General features: G+C 44.3%; 1 protein-coding gene across 2 annotated transcripts in view; it reads right to left on the reverse strand.

Annotated features, from left to right (window-relative positions):
• Positions 1 to 446: 446 nt before the first annotated feature.
• Positions 447 to 20,219, reverse strand: part of MAL2 (mal, T cell differentiation protein 2) — a 36,400-nt gene continuing 16,627 nt past the window's right edge. Inside the window, exons 1-4 of one of the 2 annotated variants that reach the window (XM_075549337.1) lie at positions 19,628 to 19,811; positions 17,861 to 18,031; positions 6,211 to 6,366; positions 447 to 2,911 (exon numbers count right to left, since the gene is read on the reverse strand). In XM_075549337.1, the coding sequence (XP_075405452.1) occupies positions 2,840 to 2,911; positions 6,211 to 6,366; positions 17,861 to 18,031; positions 19,628 to 19,711 (483 nt within the window). In that variant the 5' untranslated portion in view covers positions 19,712 to 19,811 and the 3' untranslated portion in view covers positions 447 to 2,839. Of the gene's footprint in view, positions 2,912 to 6,210; positions 6,367 to 17,860; positions 18,032 to 19,627; positions 19,812 to 20,219 lie in introns of those variants that run through there. The other variant, XM_075549336.1, reaches the window with a different exon arrangement.

Genomic DNA, 20,219 nt, shown 5'->3' on the forward strand with positions numbered 1-20,219 from the left:
AGCTTCAAAAGATGCAAGCTATGTGACCCTGGCCATTTCTGGAGTTGTGTCGGTTTCCCTCATCTTCAAAACAGAATAGCAGGATTTACTCTCTAGGGTGGCTACGGGGATTAAATGAGCTAATGTTTCCAAACAAATATCTGGAATAGTGCCTGGCACCTAAGAAGCATGCTATAAATGACTTTTTCTTTTAACGAAAGAGAATACAATGCTCATTTAAGCTCTCTTTGGAATATGGTTTCATAAAACTTACCTCTTTCATCTTCGTCAAAGGAAAGAGACTGACATCTGCTGGGTAGACTTTCTTTGAGGTAGGAATGTTGAAAGCAGAACTCTTACATGTCTAGAAATTCTAAATCTATCACGTTTGTGTCACGCTTCTGACTGAATTACAAAGTGATCCGGGTGAAAAATAAGATGACTAAAACTTATCAAATGGATACTTTATTAAGGTCATAACACTTACAAAATAAATTTCAGCATGGAGTAACCAGATTTCAAAACCAACCAACCAACCAACCAACCAACACATTCTCGTTTCAATAGCTATGATATATAAAGCAATTCTCAAGTGCCATACTCTTTGTTCAAGAGCTCTGTCACTCGACTCACAAATCCCGAATGCAATTATAATCTACAAGTCTGAGGAGTCACAGTGAGATGTGTATTAAGCTTGGTACTTAATGATCTAGAAGCAATCTGTTTACAGAAGTGTCACCACTGTGTTTTAATTGAATCATGTAAATTTAATGCCACCAAGCATGGATGGATCTGTTAGATCTTGGAAACACAAATACAACCTCACAACTAAATCTTGCAGCCTGACTGGAAACATTTCTATCTAGATTATATATTCTTATGGCACATTTATGATGTTATAATATACAGTTCCCAATACGGGCTTGGTGTGTGGTAGGGAGCTAGCTAGGAATACTAGGGAAGGTGGGTGTTGTACAAAAGATAGGGCATGGACATAGAGTCTTCAGGCTGATTTCATCTAGTTACTTGGAAAGATATTTTTTTGTCTTGAAGGTCATCTCACAAATAAGGATATAGTATCATTCTCCTTTCTAGAGGAAGATAACCAGTATGTGGATCACACTACTCATTCATGGCTGTTCTATGGTCCATGAAGTCTGATAGTCCAACTTACTCATGGCATCTTCCGAGTTGATGGAGCTCGAAAGACAAGGGCTGAAAGAATATGGCAAGCAAAAGTCCCCTTTGCCCCAAGGGAAGGAGAAAGCCCCCTGCTCTGGGGGCAAGGAGAAAGCCCCCTGCTCTGGGGGCAAGGAGAAAGCCCCCTGCTCTGGGGGCAAGGAGAAAAGTGCCCTGCTCTGGGGGCAAGGAGAAAAGCCCCCTGCTCTGGGGGCAAGGAGAAAGCCCCCTGCTCTGGGGGTAAGGAGAAAAGCCCCCTGCTCTGAAGCCCCCTGCTCAGACAGCCTGGAGGGCACTGGGATGGACTACCTGGCACACTCTTTTCAAGCCATTTGGCACCTTTCCAAAACTAGGTGGATTAAAATACCTTTTCTGTATTCTTCCATCAGAGGCCTTTTTTAAGTGCCAGTAGCTCCTTAAAAAAAAAAATTCCATGTATCTGCCACCCAGAAACTCAAAGGTCATATAGATATCTAGGATACTACTACAGTATGTAGGAACCTCCCACCTTAAGCTCTATTTAACACTCTAGTCAAATTTAACTTGGAAAAGTACTGCAAAACAATCAGAAGTAACAAAATTAAAACTCCAAGAGCTTCACACATGCACACACGGGTTATTTGTAGACTCATGCACAGTGCATGCAACTGTATATTGAAGCATAAATGCCAGTTTCAGTAGTGAGTCGCGCTCTCTGCACCATGAAGACATCCGCGCTCCTTTGGTAGGAGACCATTAGTCAGACTAAGGAGACCGTTAGTTAGACCAAGGAGACTATTAGTCAGACTAAGGAGACCGTTAGTTAGACCAAGGAGACCGCTAGTTAGACTAAACAGCTTCACAAGCTACTTTTCTTTGTACCAAAGATGGTCTTTGGAGTTGCTGGAGAAACTAATGCTCTTCCCAAGCTAAGTATGCATCCGCTTGACACCAAGGCAATGTATGATTGCATAATGAAAGGACCATGTGCCGGACTTGTTGAGTAAGGTTACACCTTCATGAGCAGTTCAATATATAGAATATATAATTAAGATTTTATAACTGAGGCCAGCAAACTATGGTCCATATCCCACTTCCGGCCTCCTGCCTGATTTCAGAAGTAAAGTTGTGTTGGGTCACAGCAGGCTGTGTATGCTGTTGTCTATGGCTGCTCACAAGCTACAAAGGCCGAGTGGAGTCGTGGCCACAGAGACTGCATGGCCTTCAAAGCTGAAGATGTTCATCATCTAGAGAATGTGTGCTGATCTCCATTTACCTCAAAAAGATTTGTTGGTGGAAGTCTATTTGAAATGTGGTTTAAGGGAGCTTAGTTACTTATTAAAAATCAGGTACAGGTGGCTCAACACCCTGATGGAATGTGCAATACTTCTTTATGAAGAATAACTGCTTACTTATGGAGAGTATTATTTAAAAAACAGATGTGGAATTAAAATATTAGAATGAGAGCCTCTCGCTGTTTAACATCATACCGAAATTAAGATTGCATCCATGAAATGAACCAAAACTTGCACTTAGATTCTCTCTATATATATATTGAGGAGGGAGAGGGGCAAAATGCAACCCAAATAAAGAAGAACACGCTATGATGCTGTTGCGTCTGGATGAACTGGTATTCCAAATGGCCCGAGCCACGAGGGACTTGAATGCAACGAACAGGCAGACAGCTCGTTGTGAAGGAGTGCTACGGTCGCCATCTTCGCAAAGCCAGACCCAGGCTGCAACCGTAGCAAGCTGTCGTCACAAACGCAAAAATCTAAGGAAAAAGAAACAAAGATTCACATTAGCGTTGCAATTCTGACACCATCACCCCAAGGACCAACTGTTTGAAGATTGGGGTCGTTACATCATCTGGTGTCAATTTGGGACTTGAGAGGATTAGAGTGAAGGGGTGGAGTCTGGTCTGTCAATCAGGTTATAGCCAATGAAGCCTCTGTGTGGGCCTGGCCTTCTCCTGAGGATTCTGGGAACTCTGGTATTTTCCTCCTTGGAGGTGGGAGACAGACTCTTTCTCTCAGCTGCTCCCTTGGAGACTCACTACTGACAAGGCTGACTCCCTGTGAAACAACCCTGAGGAGAAGCCACGTGGACCTACCCTGATGCAGCGCTGGAAGCTGGGGAAGCCACGTGGAGACCCCTGCCAGTGCTGAGATGCTCACAACACCACTGGATCCAAATACTTTCTGCCCACTGGCCTGTGTTCATCCTGCATTCAATGTCATTGCATGTGTTTAATGAGTCTGAGAGGACTTTATAGATCGGTGTCGGACATATGGGCTAATATCGCACTTATGGACTTGATCTGGACTGCGCTGGGATGTGTTCTTAATATTCCACTGCTCTTGTATATAAACCTCTTTCTCATACATATGAGTTTCTATGGCTTTGTTTCTCTAGTCTACCTGGACTAACACAAGTCCTACTGAGCAGCCTCCCTGGAGATAGCCAGCATTTCGGGCTCTTTTTGGGGCAGTCAATAGCATTGTCTCATCCTCTCTTCCAGCCTCTGCCCCCGCTCCCACCCCCAAACCAAATCCACTGCCATCGGGTTGGTTCTGTCTCACAGCGACCCTTTATAGGGTTTCCAAAGCTGTAACTCTTGACAGGAGTAGGGGTCTCACTATTCATTCTCAGTGTGGCCAGTGGTACCTGGCACATCACCAGGGCTCCTGTCTCACTCCGTCGCCCTTGCTGGACACATCCTGGCCCCTGATGCCTTTCTCCATTGTGGACAGGCTCATGTTGCACATTTGTTCACTTGGTAAACACCCAACCACTTGGTAAAAACCTCAGGCTGAGGCCCTGGTCCACACAGCTCAGATCGGAGTCAAGGAACCAGCGGTGGTCAGAACGCGAGGAGGTAACAAGTCATCTCGGTGACAGCGGTGCACAGCTGAGACGACCGGTAAACACGAATCATCAGGGTGGTTCTCCCTCTTCTGGGAGGATCCAACGAGGGTCTCGTTTGCATCAACTATGAGCTCTAGGGGCATAGTGGGTTACATGTCCGGCTGCTAACTTGAAGGTCAGCAGTTGGAACCTACTAGCCACTCCTCCAGAAAGATTGTCTCTTCTTCCTCTAGGGTCTCTTTGAGTCAGAACTGATTCCACGGTGGGTTTGGTTTGGGGGTACAACGGCCCAGCACGACACATATGTTACATAAACATCCTGATTGTTGTGGGTTTCTGACTCAAAGGAATATACAAGATGAAGCAATTAATGTGATAAAATATGAGTCTGTGCAGGCAGTTAACAAGGAGACTGTAGGTCTGGAAAGAGTATCAGATTCACCGACAGAACCTTTTCAGTTTGCTGGTTGGCTCTCTGATTGAGAGGTCTCTAGTCTAGAAATGATCCCCTGAAAAGATGATAACTCTTGACCTCTATTATTAGTAAAAAGGAAGGTTCCACCCTCTCAGGTGTAAGAAGAAGAAAAAAAGGCAACTTTTCACAGTGTGTCACCCATGTCTTGTGTACGATACATTTAAGTGTTAGGAGAATGGTGTCCATGGACAAAAGAGGTCTCAATGTGGAACTTAAAGGATGAGTGGGTTTACTGAAGCTGCTTTACTGGGATGGAGATAGAAAAGACTGCCCAAGGGGACTGCCAAAAGTTTGTGGAAAAATTATCTTTTCATTCCATTTTTCCATGAACTTTTGAAGCCCTATGTAGATAAGAAAGAAGAATATTAGGGATAAATTCACAGAAGAGCCCCAAATATTAAAAATAAAAGACACCTCACACCCATCTCTACAGAACAGGATAGAACTCCATTTGTGGCCTTCCAAGATTGAAACTGTTTACAGGAGTAGAAAGCCTCATCTTTCTCCCACTGAGCGGCTAGCAGTTTTGAACTGCTGACCTTGAGGTTAGCAGCCCAATGCACAGCAGGGCTCCCTGGCTTAGCTATAGGGAAAATAAATATTTGTAAGAAGAATAATGACCTTTATCACCTTAGAAATTTTATATACACACATATACAACATACCTATAAATATAAATGTATATTTATAAGAAATTATAGACACGGGTGCTTTAAAAATCCATGAAAACATTCCATTATCTTTTATTTCCATTTCCTTGAACTTTTTGAAGCCTCTTGTATATTTTAAATCACCTCAAACAAAGAAAACTGACAAATTCACTCAACTTGATGAATTAAGGAAGATAAGCACAATTGTGTGTGTGTGTGTGTGTGTGTGTGTGTGTATGTGTGTTGGGGCGGAGACTGACTATCCCCGAGCATCATCATCTATTATAATATCTGGTTTGTCAGCCTCTATTACCTCACTAGGCTGCACTATTTTCCTAAATGGAAGGAACTTAAACTTATTTGCCTCTGTCTCCCAACACCGAGCAGCTTACCTGGCATAAGGTAGACCCTCAACAAATACTGAATTAAAATGAATCCTAAGTAGGCACTGAACAATGAATGACCCAACTAAAAACACATCTCACTTAGACTTAAAAGGTGGGAAATACAACAATTCTTTTTTATAATGTCTCCTTTGCTGTGCCTGGTCTGACTTCAAAGTGCATTGTCCCTCCCCTCTGTCAAAATGCCTCGGTATTGGTGTGAAAAAATTATAACACAGGATCTTGAACTGCCTTTGTAAAGGCCTATGTAGCAAATTACAAAGCCAGCTATAGCAGCGGTTCTCAACCTGTGGGTTGTGACCCCTTTAGGGGTCGAACGACCTTTCACAGTAGCAAAAAACAGGGATTGTTCTTGTTCTACCTAGAACCTCCTACTAAACTGAACTGAACTAGCTAGGGGTGAGATTACAGAGATACCTGCGTAACAAGTCATTCTAACCTCAACTTCCAAGTTGCCTTCCGTCTGGGTCTGGCTAGGATCAGACATGAAGGCCAGCCTTTTTGTACCCCAGCTTCATCATCTGCAAGACTAGAGGGCACCCATTGAGCTTTGTTCAGAGGCTAATTGAACAGATGAAAACAATGAGATGGTTCATGCTAATGGCTGGAGTTATTATGACCCAATTAGCAGGAGACCGGCCATGGCGGCCTGTGTGTGCACTCACGGACCACTCACTGTGGCTGCCACGTTGATGTTATACTGGTTATCGTCCAGAAGGGGCCGCACGGCTAAGGTTGCATTACACTGCAGGTCGTGCAGGGATGTGGCTGCTGCTTCCAACACAAAGGCTCCAAAGTAGAAGACGAACACAATGAAGTGGTACACAAAGTCCTGAAAGAGAAGGAGAAAGGCAGGCATCTACGATTAAAGTGCGTGAGGGTTTATTTGGGCGCTTGCCTCCAATGATGAAACGTTGGTTCAGGAAAATCGCAACAGTTCATCAAGCAATCTTAATTTTCCATCGGCTATTTATTTCGGCTGCTTCAGCTATAGGCCAAGCTATCGGGATCCATGTGAAAACCAACTAGCTCATCTGAATGGGCACCTTTTGATTGTACTGAATTTTATACTAAAAGCCAAACCAAACCAACAGTTGGTCAGCATTCCACTTGGTTTACTATTTCCGGGGCTTCACCAGCATGCCAATAAAAGGCAGAAAAGCTTGTTCATTAGGTTCCTGGGGATGCAGCTGGCAAACCTGTGAGACATACCTCCTGGCCTACCTGAATTAATATGCCACCAACACACTGCGGTTTGTGTTAAGGATCCCATCGAGGAGGCCCGTCCGTACAAGCATTATTCCCCAACCTGAGAGACCCCATTTACTAGCCCTATTTTACACACAAGTACATGCCTTCCTCCTCGGAAGTGAGTGACTGTCCCTAAGCCACACGGGGATGAACTTTGAGAGGGCCACTGCAAACCCACAGAGGGCGGCCTGACTCCAAAGTCCACTTCCTATCCTCACTCTCTAACTGCCTCTGTTATTGCCAGAGCGCTATTACAACACCGAGCCTTTGTAAATGCCTCGTCATGTCAAAACCACCCCTGGGGACTGTTCTATCATGTCTCATCTGCTGGGCTGAACGGACCAGGCCACTGGGGAGAACGACAAAGGCACGATGCTAACAGCGTTCCTTCCACTCGGCACCTCTCCTTTGTGAACTTGGGAAGGTGGCCGGTGCATGCTGACCACATGTCTCTGCTGTAGGGGCAGCGCTCAGCTGCACACTGGGCTGGCCCCACAGATGGTGACTGATGGAGGCCAACGTCCCAATCCAAATATTGCTGCGTTCAGAGATTCAGCAGGGTACAGCTGGCTCTTAATTAGCAATTGTGATTACCGGGAAATATGCTGGGGATCATTAAATTCCATTTAATGGACTGATTTGAATCCTTAGAAATAGCTTATTTTGTCCTCCAGGGGAATAAAGATGTTTTCGGACACGGCTTACAACTCTTGATACAATTTGGCTTTTGGTTCCCCGAGTCTCCTCTGTTGCCGCCCTCTGCCTTCTTTGACAAGCGGCTCTGTTGGCTTCCTTCTGGTCCCTAGGAGGCCTTTGTCACACCAATGAAGTGTCCGATTACTAACGAAAAGTGGGCAATTCCAACCCACCCAACAGTTCAGCTAGACACAGGGCTGGCGGTCTCCTCCTGTGAAGACCACAGCTGGGAAAGTGGGGGCAGCTCTCCTCTTTCTCACGGGGTCTTATGAGTCAAAACCGGGTCAATGGCTCCTAAGCTCAGCACGCACGTGTATCCTGCAGCCCAGGCTCCGTGCGAGCCACCATGCTCTGAAAAGGGCCGTCCTACCTCTGCGTCCTCCCTTCTTGCCAGGAGCGGTAAGACAAGACTGTGCTCCTGAGCCTTCCCTGCTCCAGTCTGGCTTATTCCCCTTTGATCTTTCTCAGTTGTTGCAACCTATAACATGCATTCCCCGTGTATGTCTGCACTCCATCCTGGATCAGTTATTCCCGGTCAGTGGCTCTCACATGTTAGTGCGCATCAGAATTCCCTGGTGAACTCGTGAGGCCAGGCTTCTGACACAGCCATCCGCCTAGAACCCAAGAGTCTACATTTTTAACAAGTGCCAAGGTCATGCTGATACTGCATCCTTGTGGGCCCATCCTTTAAAAGATGAACCCATCCACTTTCTTGGTGCCAGGGGCAGACTGCCCAGTAAACAAGGTAAGTATAGGCTTAGCATGAGTTATTCACTACAGGTTAGTAAGTGAGCCCGGGTACACGGGTGCTTGTCTTGCTTGCTGGGTAGCCCAGCTCTGCTTGATGCCTTTCACAAACCTCTGTGCTTTATAATCTTCTCAATGCCCATACCCCAGAATATTGTGCCTTTGTTCTCATCGGTCCAGGGCCTCCACCACCTCAGGCCACGCTGCATGCTCTAACTGCAGGCACATGAGACTCTCTGCCATATTCTTATCTCAAGCCAGGCTTTGTTCCTCAGTGCCAGCAGCCAACATCCAAGGATGAATTAAACACAAGAAACAACCCAGCTATGCTATATCCAGGAGGCTCCTGCTTTACACACCAGCAGCACGGAAACGGGGCAGTAACTACTGAGTGTCAGGTTTATTGTTGGTAAAAGTGGGGACAATAATACTTGCTTTCAGGAAATAACTGTCATAACTACATGGGGACATAGCCACAGCTCGGGACATTTGAGTTACGTGAAGACGGTTGCCTGTAACAGGCAAGGGGGACTCACAAACAAATGGGTGCTAGCAGTGATCTTGGGAAATAAGTGCCATATATACTCGTGCGTAAGCTGAGTTTTTCTGTACTTTTTTTCTTTTTAAAATCATTTTATTGGGGCTCATTCAACTCTTATCATAATCTATACATACATCCATTGTGTCAAACACATTTGTACATTTGTTTCCATCATCATTCTCAAAACATTTTCTTTCTACTTGAGCCTTTGGTATCAGCTCCTTATTTTCCCCCTCCCTCCCGGCATCTCCTCTCTCATGAAACCTTGATAACTTATAAATTATTATTTTGTCATGTCTTACACTGTCTGATGTCTCCCCTCACCTACTTTTCTGTTGTCCATCCCCCAGGGAGGGGGTCATATGTAGATCCTTGTAATCGGTTCTCCCTTTCTACCCCATCTTCCCCTTCCCCTTCTGGTATTATCACTCTCATTATTGGTCCTGAGGGTTTTATCTGTCCTGGATTCCCTGCGTTTCCAGTTCTTGTCTGAACCAGTACATATCCCCTGGTCTATCTGGATTTGTAAAGTAGAATTGGGATCATGGTAGTGGAGGGTGGGGAGAGGAAGCATTAAAGGACTAGAGGAAAGTTGCATGTTTCATCGTTGCTACACTGAACCCTGACTGGCTTGTCTCCTCCCCACGACCCTTCTGTAAGGGGATGTTCAGTTGCCTACAGATGGGCTTTGGGTCTCCACTCTGCACTCCCCCTCATTCACAATGATGTGATTTTTTGTTCTTTGATTCTTGATACCTGATCCCATTGACACCTCACGATCACACAGGCTGATGTACTTCTTCCATGTGGGCTTTGTTACTTTTCAGCTAGATGACCACTTGTTTATCTTCAAGCCTTTAAGACTCCAGACACTATATCTTTTGCTTGATGGGCACCATCAGCTTTCTTCACCACATTTGTTTATGCACCCACTTTGTCTTCAGTGAACATGTCGGGAAGGTGAACATCATGGGATGCCAGCTTAACAGAACAAAGTGTTCTTACATTGAGGGAGTACTTGAGTAGAGGCCCAATGTCCATCTTCAGCACATTTTAAATATATTTTTTGTGGTAAAATTAGGTGCCTCAGCTGCTATTCAGGGTGGCTTATACTCGAGTATATATGGGAAGCTCTTCTTTTTCTAAACCATAGCTTTCTTTAAGTACTTCCCAAAGGGAGAATGTCATTATAGTACCTCTTCCAGAAAAACAAAACAAGAAAACAAAACAAAACACCCTTTAAAACCAAAATTGACTTAAAAAGAGTGGGACACGTTTTAGCATTTAATACAGGCTACTGCCTATTACCTTTTATTTCACCATTTATACTAAAGCTACAAAGCTTTGAGGAACTCAGGAGAGCCCTCAGGAATGTTAATTTGATTTCATCACTGATGAAAATTAGAGAAACTATCGGATTCAGTCATCCAACAAGTACTTTTAGAAAATAAATACTCTATTGTATTTATTCTAGTTTCCTTCACGTATTCTAGTTTCTTCATGCATGGTATACATTCACTTAGGATCAGTGGAGGTGGGGATCTTTTTTGGGAAAAATTCATGTTCAACGTTCTGAAATACAGCAGTGAAAACTTGTTACCGCTTGAAGATAACTTCATGATATGCCTAGTATAAAGGTGTTTCTGGCTGCGAGTGCAGAAGTCCTATGACAGAGCCAAGTAGAGCAGGCCACGCGATCAGGTGACCACTGTTGTTGTCAGGGCCAGGTGAGTCAGGTTCAACTCCTGGGACCCTATGCACACTGCTGGTCTGCCCCCTCCTCACAATTGCTATGTTTGAGCCCTTACATAGCCACTCAAAGATGAAATCCACCCCTCAATAAAATAATTAACAACCACAACCTGTTATTTACAATCAAGGTATGCATTTAAGCAAACTCCATAAAGCCAGAGGAGAGGTATGCCCACCTTGTAAGGAGTACCCCCTCCAAGCACTAAGCACTGTCTTGGGGAAGTGTGCTATCATCACCACCTTTTCTCAGTAAGCGGACTTGTGGCAGGTTAGTTGCCATCAAGTGCATTCTGATTCCTGGAGACTCCCTTGTGTGCAAAAGGACTTCAAGGTGATGCCTTTTGGAAGTAGAAACCAGGTCTGCCTTTCAAGGGGTCTTTGAGTGGATTTGCAGAAACAATCTACTAGCTGTCAGTGAAGCCTTTAACTGCTTGGACCACTCAAACCCAAGGGTGGACTACGCCAGCTGGAAAACCGCAGTTGAGTCTAGGGAGATGGGCTACCCAGAAGTCAAATAGATTACAGAGAGAGATAATGGCGAAACTCATCTCATCAGCCAAATCAAGCACAGGGCTGACTGAGGAATAGTAACTGCTCATACTGAAGGCTTGGGTTGAAGCTGAAGAAAATTTAAATTACGACCTGAATTTAGATGCCATCTCAATCAACACACTCAATGAACACTAATGACCGAAGTTGTGAGATAGTACTAAGAAGCTCAGGTATAGAGAATAAAGAAAACAAAGAAAGCAAAATGTCATTAAAAAACATGAAAGGCCCCAGACACTGTATCTTTTAATAGCTGGACACCATCAGCTTTCTTCACCACATTTGCTTATGCATCCATCTTGTCTTCAGTGATTCTCTCAGGAAGGTGAGCATCATACACTGCTACATTATTGGAACAAAGGGTCTTAAAGGCTTGCAGTCAAACAAGCAGCTATCTAGCAGGGAAGCAACAAAGCCCACACAGAAGAAGCACACCAGCCTATGCGATCATGAGGCATCAACAGAAAAAGGTATTAGAAGATCACTATCAAGCAGACAAATCGATTTGAAGGGGTGGGGATGTAGTGGAGAACCCAAATCCACCTGCAAGCTAACTGCACAGTCCCTCTCAGAAGGGCCACACTGAATGGATGATATATCCAGTGTGCTGTATTGCATGGATGAAACACATAACTATCTTCTAGTTCTTTAATATTTCCTCCCCTTATTATTTTGGTTTTTATTTGCTTTACCTCAGTAATCATGTTAGACTTGTGTATGTTCATTTGCATAATTAAGATGGCATGTTACATGAAAGCCAAGATAGATAACCCTTTAGAAACAGTAACAGGAGTAATGGTTTCACTGAGGAAAAGGAAGCGGAGGGTGGGGGTGGGGATAATGAAAAACACAGTTGTATGTAAATTGATGCATTGGATGGTGTAAGATGCAGGAAAAAAAACAAAGAAACAAACAAACAAATAAAAATAAGGCTTCCAGGTGGGGGAAGGAGGGTATAAAGGGGAGCTGATATCAAGGAGTTCAAGAAGAAAGAAAATGTTTGGGAACTGACTGTGGCAGCAATTTGTACAACACTGTTTCATGTGATTGAACTATGGAATGTTATGATACCTGTAAGAGCTCCCAATAAAATGATTTAAAAAAATAGGATGAAAAAGCCCCACCGAAATGGATGTCAGAAGAGGCTCCTAAACTTCCTCTTGAATGAAGAGAAGCTACAGAAACTGGGAGAAATGACGGAGTAAAGATCTGGACTGAAGGTGACAAAGAACAGCTGAGAAGACAAAGCATTACAGAGAGATATGCAAAGACCAAAGGTAGAAGTTAGAGAAAGTTGGAAAACCAAAAGAGAAGAATAAACTCAAATTTTCTCAAGTTGAAATAACTGAAAAAAAAGTCTCAAGTTGAAATACTCAGGGTTGAAAATATTTAAGGACAAAATATGAACAATGAAGGAAGCATCCAAAGAAGGAATAGTCATTTGTACCAAAAGAACTTGATTGACAGAGTGAAGGCAGAAGGCCATGTCGCACTGGAGGCATCAACAAAAACAAGGCTCCAGGAATTCACGAAAACCAATGGAAATGTTACAAGAAACCGATGTAAGCGCTGGACACACTCTTTATGCCAAGAAGAGATTCATATCTATGCCCATTCCAACACGAATGCGGACATTGTTGAACAATAGCATGAATACCATATGCAAGCACACTTTTGCTGAAGATCATCCAGAGGGATTGCCGCACTGTAATGATGGGGACTGCCCGGCATTCGAGTCAGATTTAGAAGAGGATTTTAAACGAGGGCTATCAGTGCTGCTGTTAGATGGGTCTTGGCTGAGAAATAACCAGAAAGATGTTTCCTTGTCTTTTACGCACTCTGCAAAGACATTTGGCAGTGTGGCTCACGGCTAACTTCGGGTAACACTGTGAAGAATGGAAATTTTAGGACTCAATTGTGCTCATGAACAACATACAGAGAATAAGAGGCAGTTGTCCTAATGGAGCAAGGGGCTACTGAGATGATTTAATATATGAGAAGTGGAATGCCAGAGTTGTGCTCTGTCGACATATTTATTTGACCTGCGTGCTGAGCAAATGGGGTTGCTAACCCCAAGGTCAGCAGTTCCACTCTACCAGCTGCTCTTTGACTCTCAGAAAGATGAGGCTTTCTGCTCCTATAAATATTACAGCCTCAGATCCCCAAAAGGGGCACCTCCACCTTGTGCTATAGGGTTGCTGTGAGTTGGAATTGACGAAATGGCAGTGAATTTTGTTTTGTTTTCTGGATAAGCGTACGATAAAACTTTGCTTCCATTGAAGCAGCAGTCATGAGAGAAAATGAATCTGTTGAAAAAGACCTTTTTCTAAAGGGTTAAAAAGCAATGAAGTCCACTTGAGGGTTAAGGGGCGCTTAACTCAAGCAAGCCATGCTCTTTCCCAGTATTTTATATGCACGTGACAGCTGGATAATGAATGAGGATCACAGCACATGTATTTGAATTATGGTGTGGTGTAGAATATTGCGCATACAAGGTCCCGTGGGCTGCCAGAAGAGCACACAAACCTGTCTTGGAAGAAGTTAAGCCAGAACACTCCCCAGAAGCATCTCATGTAGTCTGGACATGTTATCAAGAGGACCCGTTCCTTGGAGAAGAACATCAAGTTCGGGAATGCAGAGGGTCCGTGAAAAAGAGGAAAGTTCTTAATGCAATGAACCGACCCAGTGGCTGAATCAAGGAGCTCAGGTAGAGCAGTGACTGTGAGAATATGGTGCGGGCCCGGGCAGGGTTTCTTAGTATTAGCGGGAGTGGGCCTGACAACACCTCACAGCAATGGCTGTATATCAATGCTTTTTAAATTACGCTCATAGATAGATCCACAAGGCTACGCTGGTATGCACTGCCCTAGTAGTACTTTGGCCCATACACTCCAAGAGCTCTGACCAGCAGGAAAGGTTGGCCGACTGACTTTCAGACATCACTGTAGAAAAGCCACACTTTGACAAAGAGGTGACACATTCCTCTCTTACTTTAGATCTTTGATAGCTGGCCAATTATTAGGAAAACTTTCTCCTCCCCAATTAGAAATAAAAACAAACATGTAAGAACACACTCTGCTAGCAACCTAACCTAGAAACATTTCACAAAGGTACACATATTTCAAGCATCGGTGCCTATAAGGAATTAAAACAATTATGGAACGTTAACTGTACACCAAGACACAAAGCCAAGGCATTTTACACATTATTTCTGATATTCTTCAATAGCATCCAATGAAAGTAGTGTTGTTATTATCATTTTATAAAGGATGAACCAGAACATCAGAGAGGTGACATCTTTTGATACAGGTGAAACAGGTTTTAAGCCCCTCTGGCTTAACCCCAGAGCCTGTGCGTGTCACCACTGGACCACACATCCTCCTGCTGTGCTAGGAACACACACTCTTTGCCCTTGTCTGGTACACTCCTTACACTTCACTGTTGATAGCATTCAGGACTACAGATCTATTTGTGATCTTTAAATAAGACAAGAACAAGCGTTTCCTCTAACATCTGTTCCAAAGCTATCTTCTTGCTGAATAAAAATGCAATCATACTTAAAAGAAACATATTCAAACACATATAAAGGCCTGATAAGGACGCCCGGCAGTACAGAGGCTAACTGAAAGATTACCAGGTTGATAAAGATGAGGGAGTCTGTTTTCGTAAGGATTTACGGCTTTGGAAATTCTATGAGGGAAGTTCTGCTCTGTCACTGCAGGGTCATATGAAAGGAACTCTGAGGCATAGTCAGTTAAGGATTGGCTACTAACTGCAAGGTGAGCAGTTTGAAACCACCAACCGCTCCGTCGGAGAACGATGAGGTTTTCTACTCTCATAAAATGTAAAGACCTGAGGGGCTGGCCCCAATCCCAACTATGTGGACACCTGCCCCTCCCCCCCAGAAGAATGTATTTCAGAGGGCAGCACTGAATCCACAGCTCTGGGAGAGAGACATGTCTGATCAGAGCAAATGGGAGCAAATGAAGGGGGAGGAAGAGAGTGGAGCACATCCTGGCCCACCAAGCCTTGAGGACGAGATTCCCGCTAACAGCAGTCAATCCACAGAGAAGACCATATGGCTGGCCTCAATATGAGACATGACATCCCTCACTGACCCATAGTCCTACAGGGGACAATACTGGAGACACAGTGTGGGAATTCCGTCCGATCTGATCCCACCACAACAAGGGAAAACACTAAGGGCATGGAACAGAACAGTAAGGGAACAGAGCAACAAAGTCCCCAGGGAATACCAAAAATAGACTTTGACGCCAGGGCTTGGCACCCCATCAGACTCAACCGGAAAATACTCCTAAAGGGCAAAAAACAGTCCTTGAACTAACTACAGCTTTTTTCCCCTTGTTGTTGAGTTTTGTTTTTATCGTTGGCTTGTTGCTGTTTTGTTTTATTTTGTTGCTTGGTTTTGCTCTGTCTTGTTTTTGTGCATGTTATTTTCTCCACAGGTCTGTCTACATAAGATAGGCTGGATGAACCATCTGGAGAAGAAAACCGACAGTTGGGACCGACAGTTCTGGGGGGACGTGGGAGACAGTGAGGTGGGGGCAGAGGAAGTGGTGTTGACAAACCCAGGGACAAGGGAACAACAAGTGATCCAAACCAAGGGTAATGTAAAATGGCTGAGCACGATAGTGAGACAAGAAGAAAGTCAAAGGAAATAGAGGAAAGATCTAGGAGGCAAAGGGCCTATAGAGAGGTCTAAATAGAGGCATTTACATATGTAAATATATTTATGTATGAGGATGTGGAAAAAAATCTATGTATATATATATGTATAGGTTTTGTATTAAGGTAGCAGATGGAATTGGGCCTCTACTCAAGTGCTCCCTCAATGCAAGAATACTTTGTTTTATTAAACTGTCATTCCAAGATGCTCACCTTCCCAACATGATTGCTGAAGACAAAGTGGGTGCATAAGCAAATGTGATGAAGAAAGCTGATGGTGCCCAGCTATCAAAAGATATAGCATCTGGGGTCTTAAGGGCTTGAAGGTAAATAAGTGGCCATCTAGCTCAGAAGAAACAAAGCCCACATGGAAGAAGCACAGCAGCCTGTGCGATCACGAGGTGTCGAAGGGATCAGTTATCAGGCATCAAAGAACAAAAAAGCATATCATTGTGAATCAGGGGAGTGCAGAGTGGAGACCCAAAGCCCATGTGTAGGCAACTGGACATTCCCTTACGTTAGGGTTGCAGCAAGGAGACAAGCCAGTCAGGGTTCAGTGTAGCAACGATGAAACATACAACTTTCCTCTAGTTCCTAAATGCTTCCTCCTACCCTACTATCATGATCCCAATTCTACCTTACAAATCTTACTAGACCAGAGGATGTACATGGTACATATAGGAACTGGGAACACAGGGAATACAGGACAGGTGATCCCTTCAGGACCAGTGCCGAGAGTGGCAATACCAGGAAGGTAGAGGGAGGGTGGGGTGGAAAGGGGGGACTGATTACAAGAATCTAAATATAACCTCCTCCCTGGGGGATGGAAAACAGAAAAGTAGGTGAAGGGAAACTTTGGTCAGTGTAAGATATGACAAAATGATAATTTATAAATTATCAAGGATTCATGAGGGAGGGGGTAACAGGGAGGGAGGGATAAAATGAGGAGCTGGTGCCAAGGGCTTAAGTAAAGAGCAAATGTTTTGAGAGTGTTGAAGGCAGCGAATGTACAAATGTGTTTTACACAATTGATGCATGTATGGATTGGGATAAGAGTTGTATGTGCTCCCAATAAAGTGATTTAAAAAAAAGACATGAAACTCACAGGGGCTATGACTCAGCATTGACTCAAAAAAAAAAAGTTACAGGCTCAGAAACCCACAGGGGCAGTCCTACTGTGTCTTGCAGGGTCACTCTAGTTGGGACAGATGTGATGGCAGTGAGTGTAGTTTGGCATTTTGGATGGAGAGGAAGACACTCGATGCTGGTGGTTTGGGTCCTGCTGAAGCCCTCTAAGTGTGTAAAAACCAAGTGTTCTCAGGTCAGAATAGCGGTCCTTTGTGACTATCACGAAGGCGCTCTTCACGATACGCTAGGATTCATGCTCTGTTAGACGATGCTGACACGTCGCAGAGAATGCACAGCCTCCGTAGGAAGGAGAGACCTCACACATTACACTGGAAACGGAGAGAGAGTTGATCCATTTAGTGATCTTATTTCAAAAGCTGTGTCGAACAAACATTCCGAGTAGATGCACAACTTGAAGAATGGACTCTCTGCGTACATGGTAATTGCTGAGATGGTGTGTGTTTCAGCACAATAACAATGCTCATTAAAATAACTAAAAAGGAAACGCTCTCTCTCGACACTCGTCAATTCCTGTTCCTAGGTCACGAATAGAAAGTCTCTCTTCTTTTATAAGTAGTTGAAAGGAGACGCTAGCCTTGCTTGTTTTTTGAAGCGCATATGCGCCTGCTAAATGTTTGGTGCTGAAACTAATGGAAAATTTCTAGATGTTACAACATTCATCACTCAATGGCATCTGTTCAATTGCTTAATAACTGTAATGCAATTCAGTTGCTGTAGAAAACAAAACAGTCTTTGAGTAAAGGTCATCTAATTCATAAAGGAGTAGCTGGGCTCCGTCAATGTGCGGGTTTCACAACCCAGGAAGCCACAGGGCACCAAACCAGGCCCTGTGGTCTGACCTCTCTCCCACTCGATGCACCCAATAAATTGGAACATGCAGTCAGGCATTTCACAGCAGGGTAGGTGCAAGTTGCCCACATATTTCGGAAGCAGACTTAAAATAAAAATCCCTTACCAGGAAGTTCCAATTGGCATCAATCTGAGTCACCATGCCAGACAGGAACAGGACCAGGAAGAGGAGGGAACAGAAAAACGCTGTCACAGACACGAACATGACCCATCCTTGCAGCAGAGGTAGAGGCACGTTGGAGGAGGCGACCAAAATCCAGACAAGTCCTCCAAACACCTGAGAGAAACAAGACAGAGGTGATGGGTCTGTGTAATATCATGCAACGGGCATGTATCATCCACAGTGCCACTCTCTCCCCAGATCTCTGCACGTGGTTAGGTACCCTCATGATCATTTTCCATTCCATCCCCTTTCCTCAAGTGCAAAGCCTCTTCTGTTCAGAGCCATGACCCGATTCCATGCCTGTCTCTCCATGTTTGCCTCCAGGTGAATTGTCTTTTTCAGGCGATGAACACAATAATCAGTTCTTCTGAATCCCAAACACCTTCCCTCTGACCCCCACAGCTTCTCTAGCTGCTATCCTCTCTAGGAAGTTTCCTTGAAGTTATTCTTCAAACCATTGTAACTGGCTTCTGCCCTCTTCACGTCTCAAAGATTTACAAAGATCAGCCACCATTTCTCATGAGTCATATCCGGTGGTCACTCTGCAGGCCTCACATTGGTTGATTTATAGGATTTCATAAGGTTACCTATATTGTGACAATAGCTGTCCTAAACAACCATGAACATCAAACTCTCCCATCACCTATTGAGTATCTATGATATTCTTGGATTGAGCGTTCAACAAATGCCAGTGACAGACCAGCACTGTGCCCAGTCCTGGGAAGCTAAGGATGAAGAATCTGCTACTTGCTCTCGATCACTGCAGAATGCCTAGTCCATTAGAGGGAAAGGAGAACCAACCAATTGATTAAACGTCTGCTGCTGATAATGTGAAAATTGGGCACGTCTTGTAGGTGCACACAGGAGAACTCTAAAATTCTAAAAATTTGAAAGCCAAGAAACCTATGCCTGAAGCATCCACCAAAAGCCCAAGTCAAGGGGTAGAAGTGGAGGAGGGAATCAGTGTCCCAGGCAGGAAAGGAGGGTGGAGATGGTCTCAGGGAGCCGAGAGAGAGCCTGGCAGAGCTGAGACCAGAAATCAGTGATGGGAGTACCACGCACCAAGTCAGGTACAAGCTAGAGACTGAGAAGAAATGGTCCTGAAGGCGATGTCAATGATACCCTTCACTTAAAGGGCACTGGAGGCCTGGAGGTGACTTTTTCAATAGTTCTAAAGAAGTAAACGGTATTCGTGGCAGTGAAGTCAGAAAGAAGTGCAGCGATTCTGTGAGAAAGCTAGAAGCAGATGTTATGGTGGCTGGTGAATGGTCAGATGCAGGACCAGACCCCAAAATTTCCCAAAGTGGAAAATAGCCCAATTCCCAGCTTTGGGACCCTGGAGAGAGAACGCAGGAGGAGCACCCTTGGGAGCATGAACAGATGAGATCTGCTGATTCAGCACTAACCAGCTGGCTCCTCCTCAGCAGGACACTGCGGTCCTCTGTGATCACACCATGCTTGTTCATCTTTGTTTTTGGCGATCAACTCCCCGTCATTCATTTAGTCACTTAAGAAGAACCCTCCACAGTCCAAAGACAAAGGTATTTTTACATCCGAGTGTCTTACACATGCGGGGCCTGCACTGTCACTTGCTCTTATGTTGGGGGACGGGGACCCCTTCACATTCATAGCTTGCTTTAGATTGAGGAGTCCTGCTAAAACAAAGACCCACAATGGATGGCTTTAACAAACGGAAGTTCATTTTCTCACAGTTAGGGAAGCAAGATGTTCAAATGCAGGGTGCCGACTCTCGGGGAAGTCTTTCCTCTGTAAGCTCTGGAGGAAGGTTCTCATTGCTTTTGAGTTTCTGCTTCCGGGCCAAGCCCCGTGGCATGGCAACTCTCTTCTCTCCTATTTGCTTGTTCAATCTCCTATCTCAAAACAGCTTGAGTCTGGATGTGCCCTATACTATTTCTGCCTCATTCACATAACAAAGACTACTCATTCCAAAAGGACATTATAATCATAGGCATAAAGGCTAGAATTTACAATGCACATTTTTTGGGGGATACTATTAAATGCATCGCAATCCATGCTTTGGCCTCTCAACTTCATGTCCTTGCCACATGCCAAACATATTCATCTGATCATATCATCTCAGAGTCTTAAATCAACTCCAAGCCCCAATTCTCATCTTCTGAATCATCTACATCAAATGTGGGTGAGCCTTGAGGCACAGCCCATCCTGGGGTAAAAATTCCAGGAAGCTGTGAATTCAAGACTGCAAGTCATTAGCTTCCAAAGTTCAATGGTAGAAATGGCACTGGAAGACATTCCACACCAAACAGATGAAATTAGAAGG

This window comes from Tenrec ecaudatus, chromosome 5 (assembly GCF_050624435.1).
Source record: "Tenrec ecaudatus isolate mTenEca1 chromosome 5, mTenEca1.hap1, whole genome shotgun sequence".
Classification (NCBI taxonomy): Eukaryota; Metazoa; Chordata; class Mammalia; order Afrosoricida; family Tenrecidae; genus Tenrec; species Tenrec ecaudatus.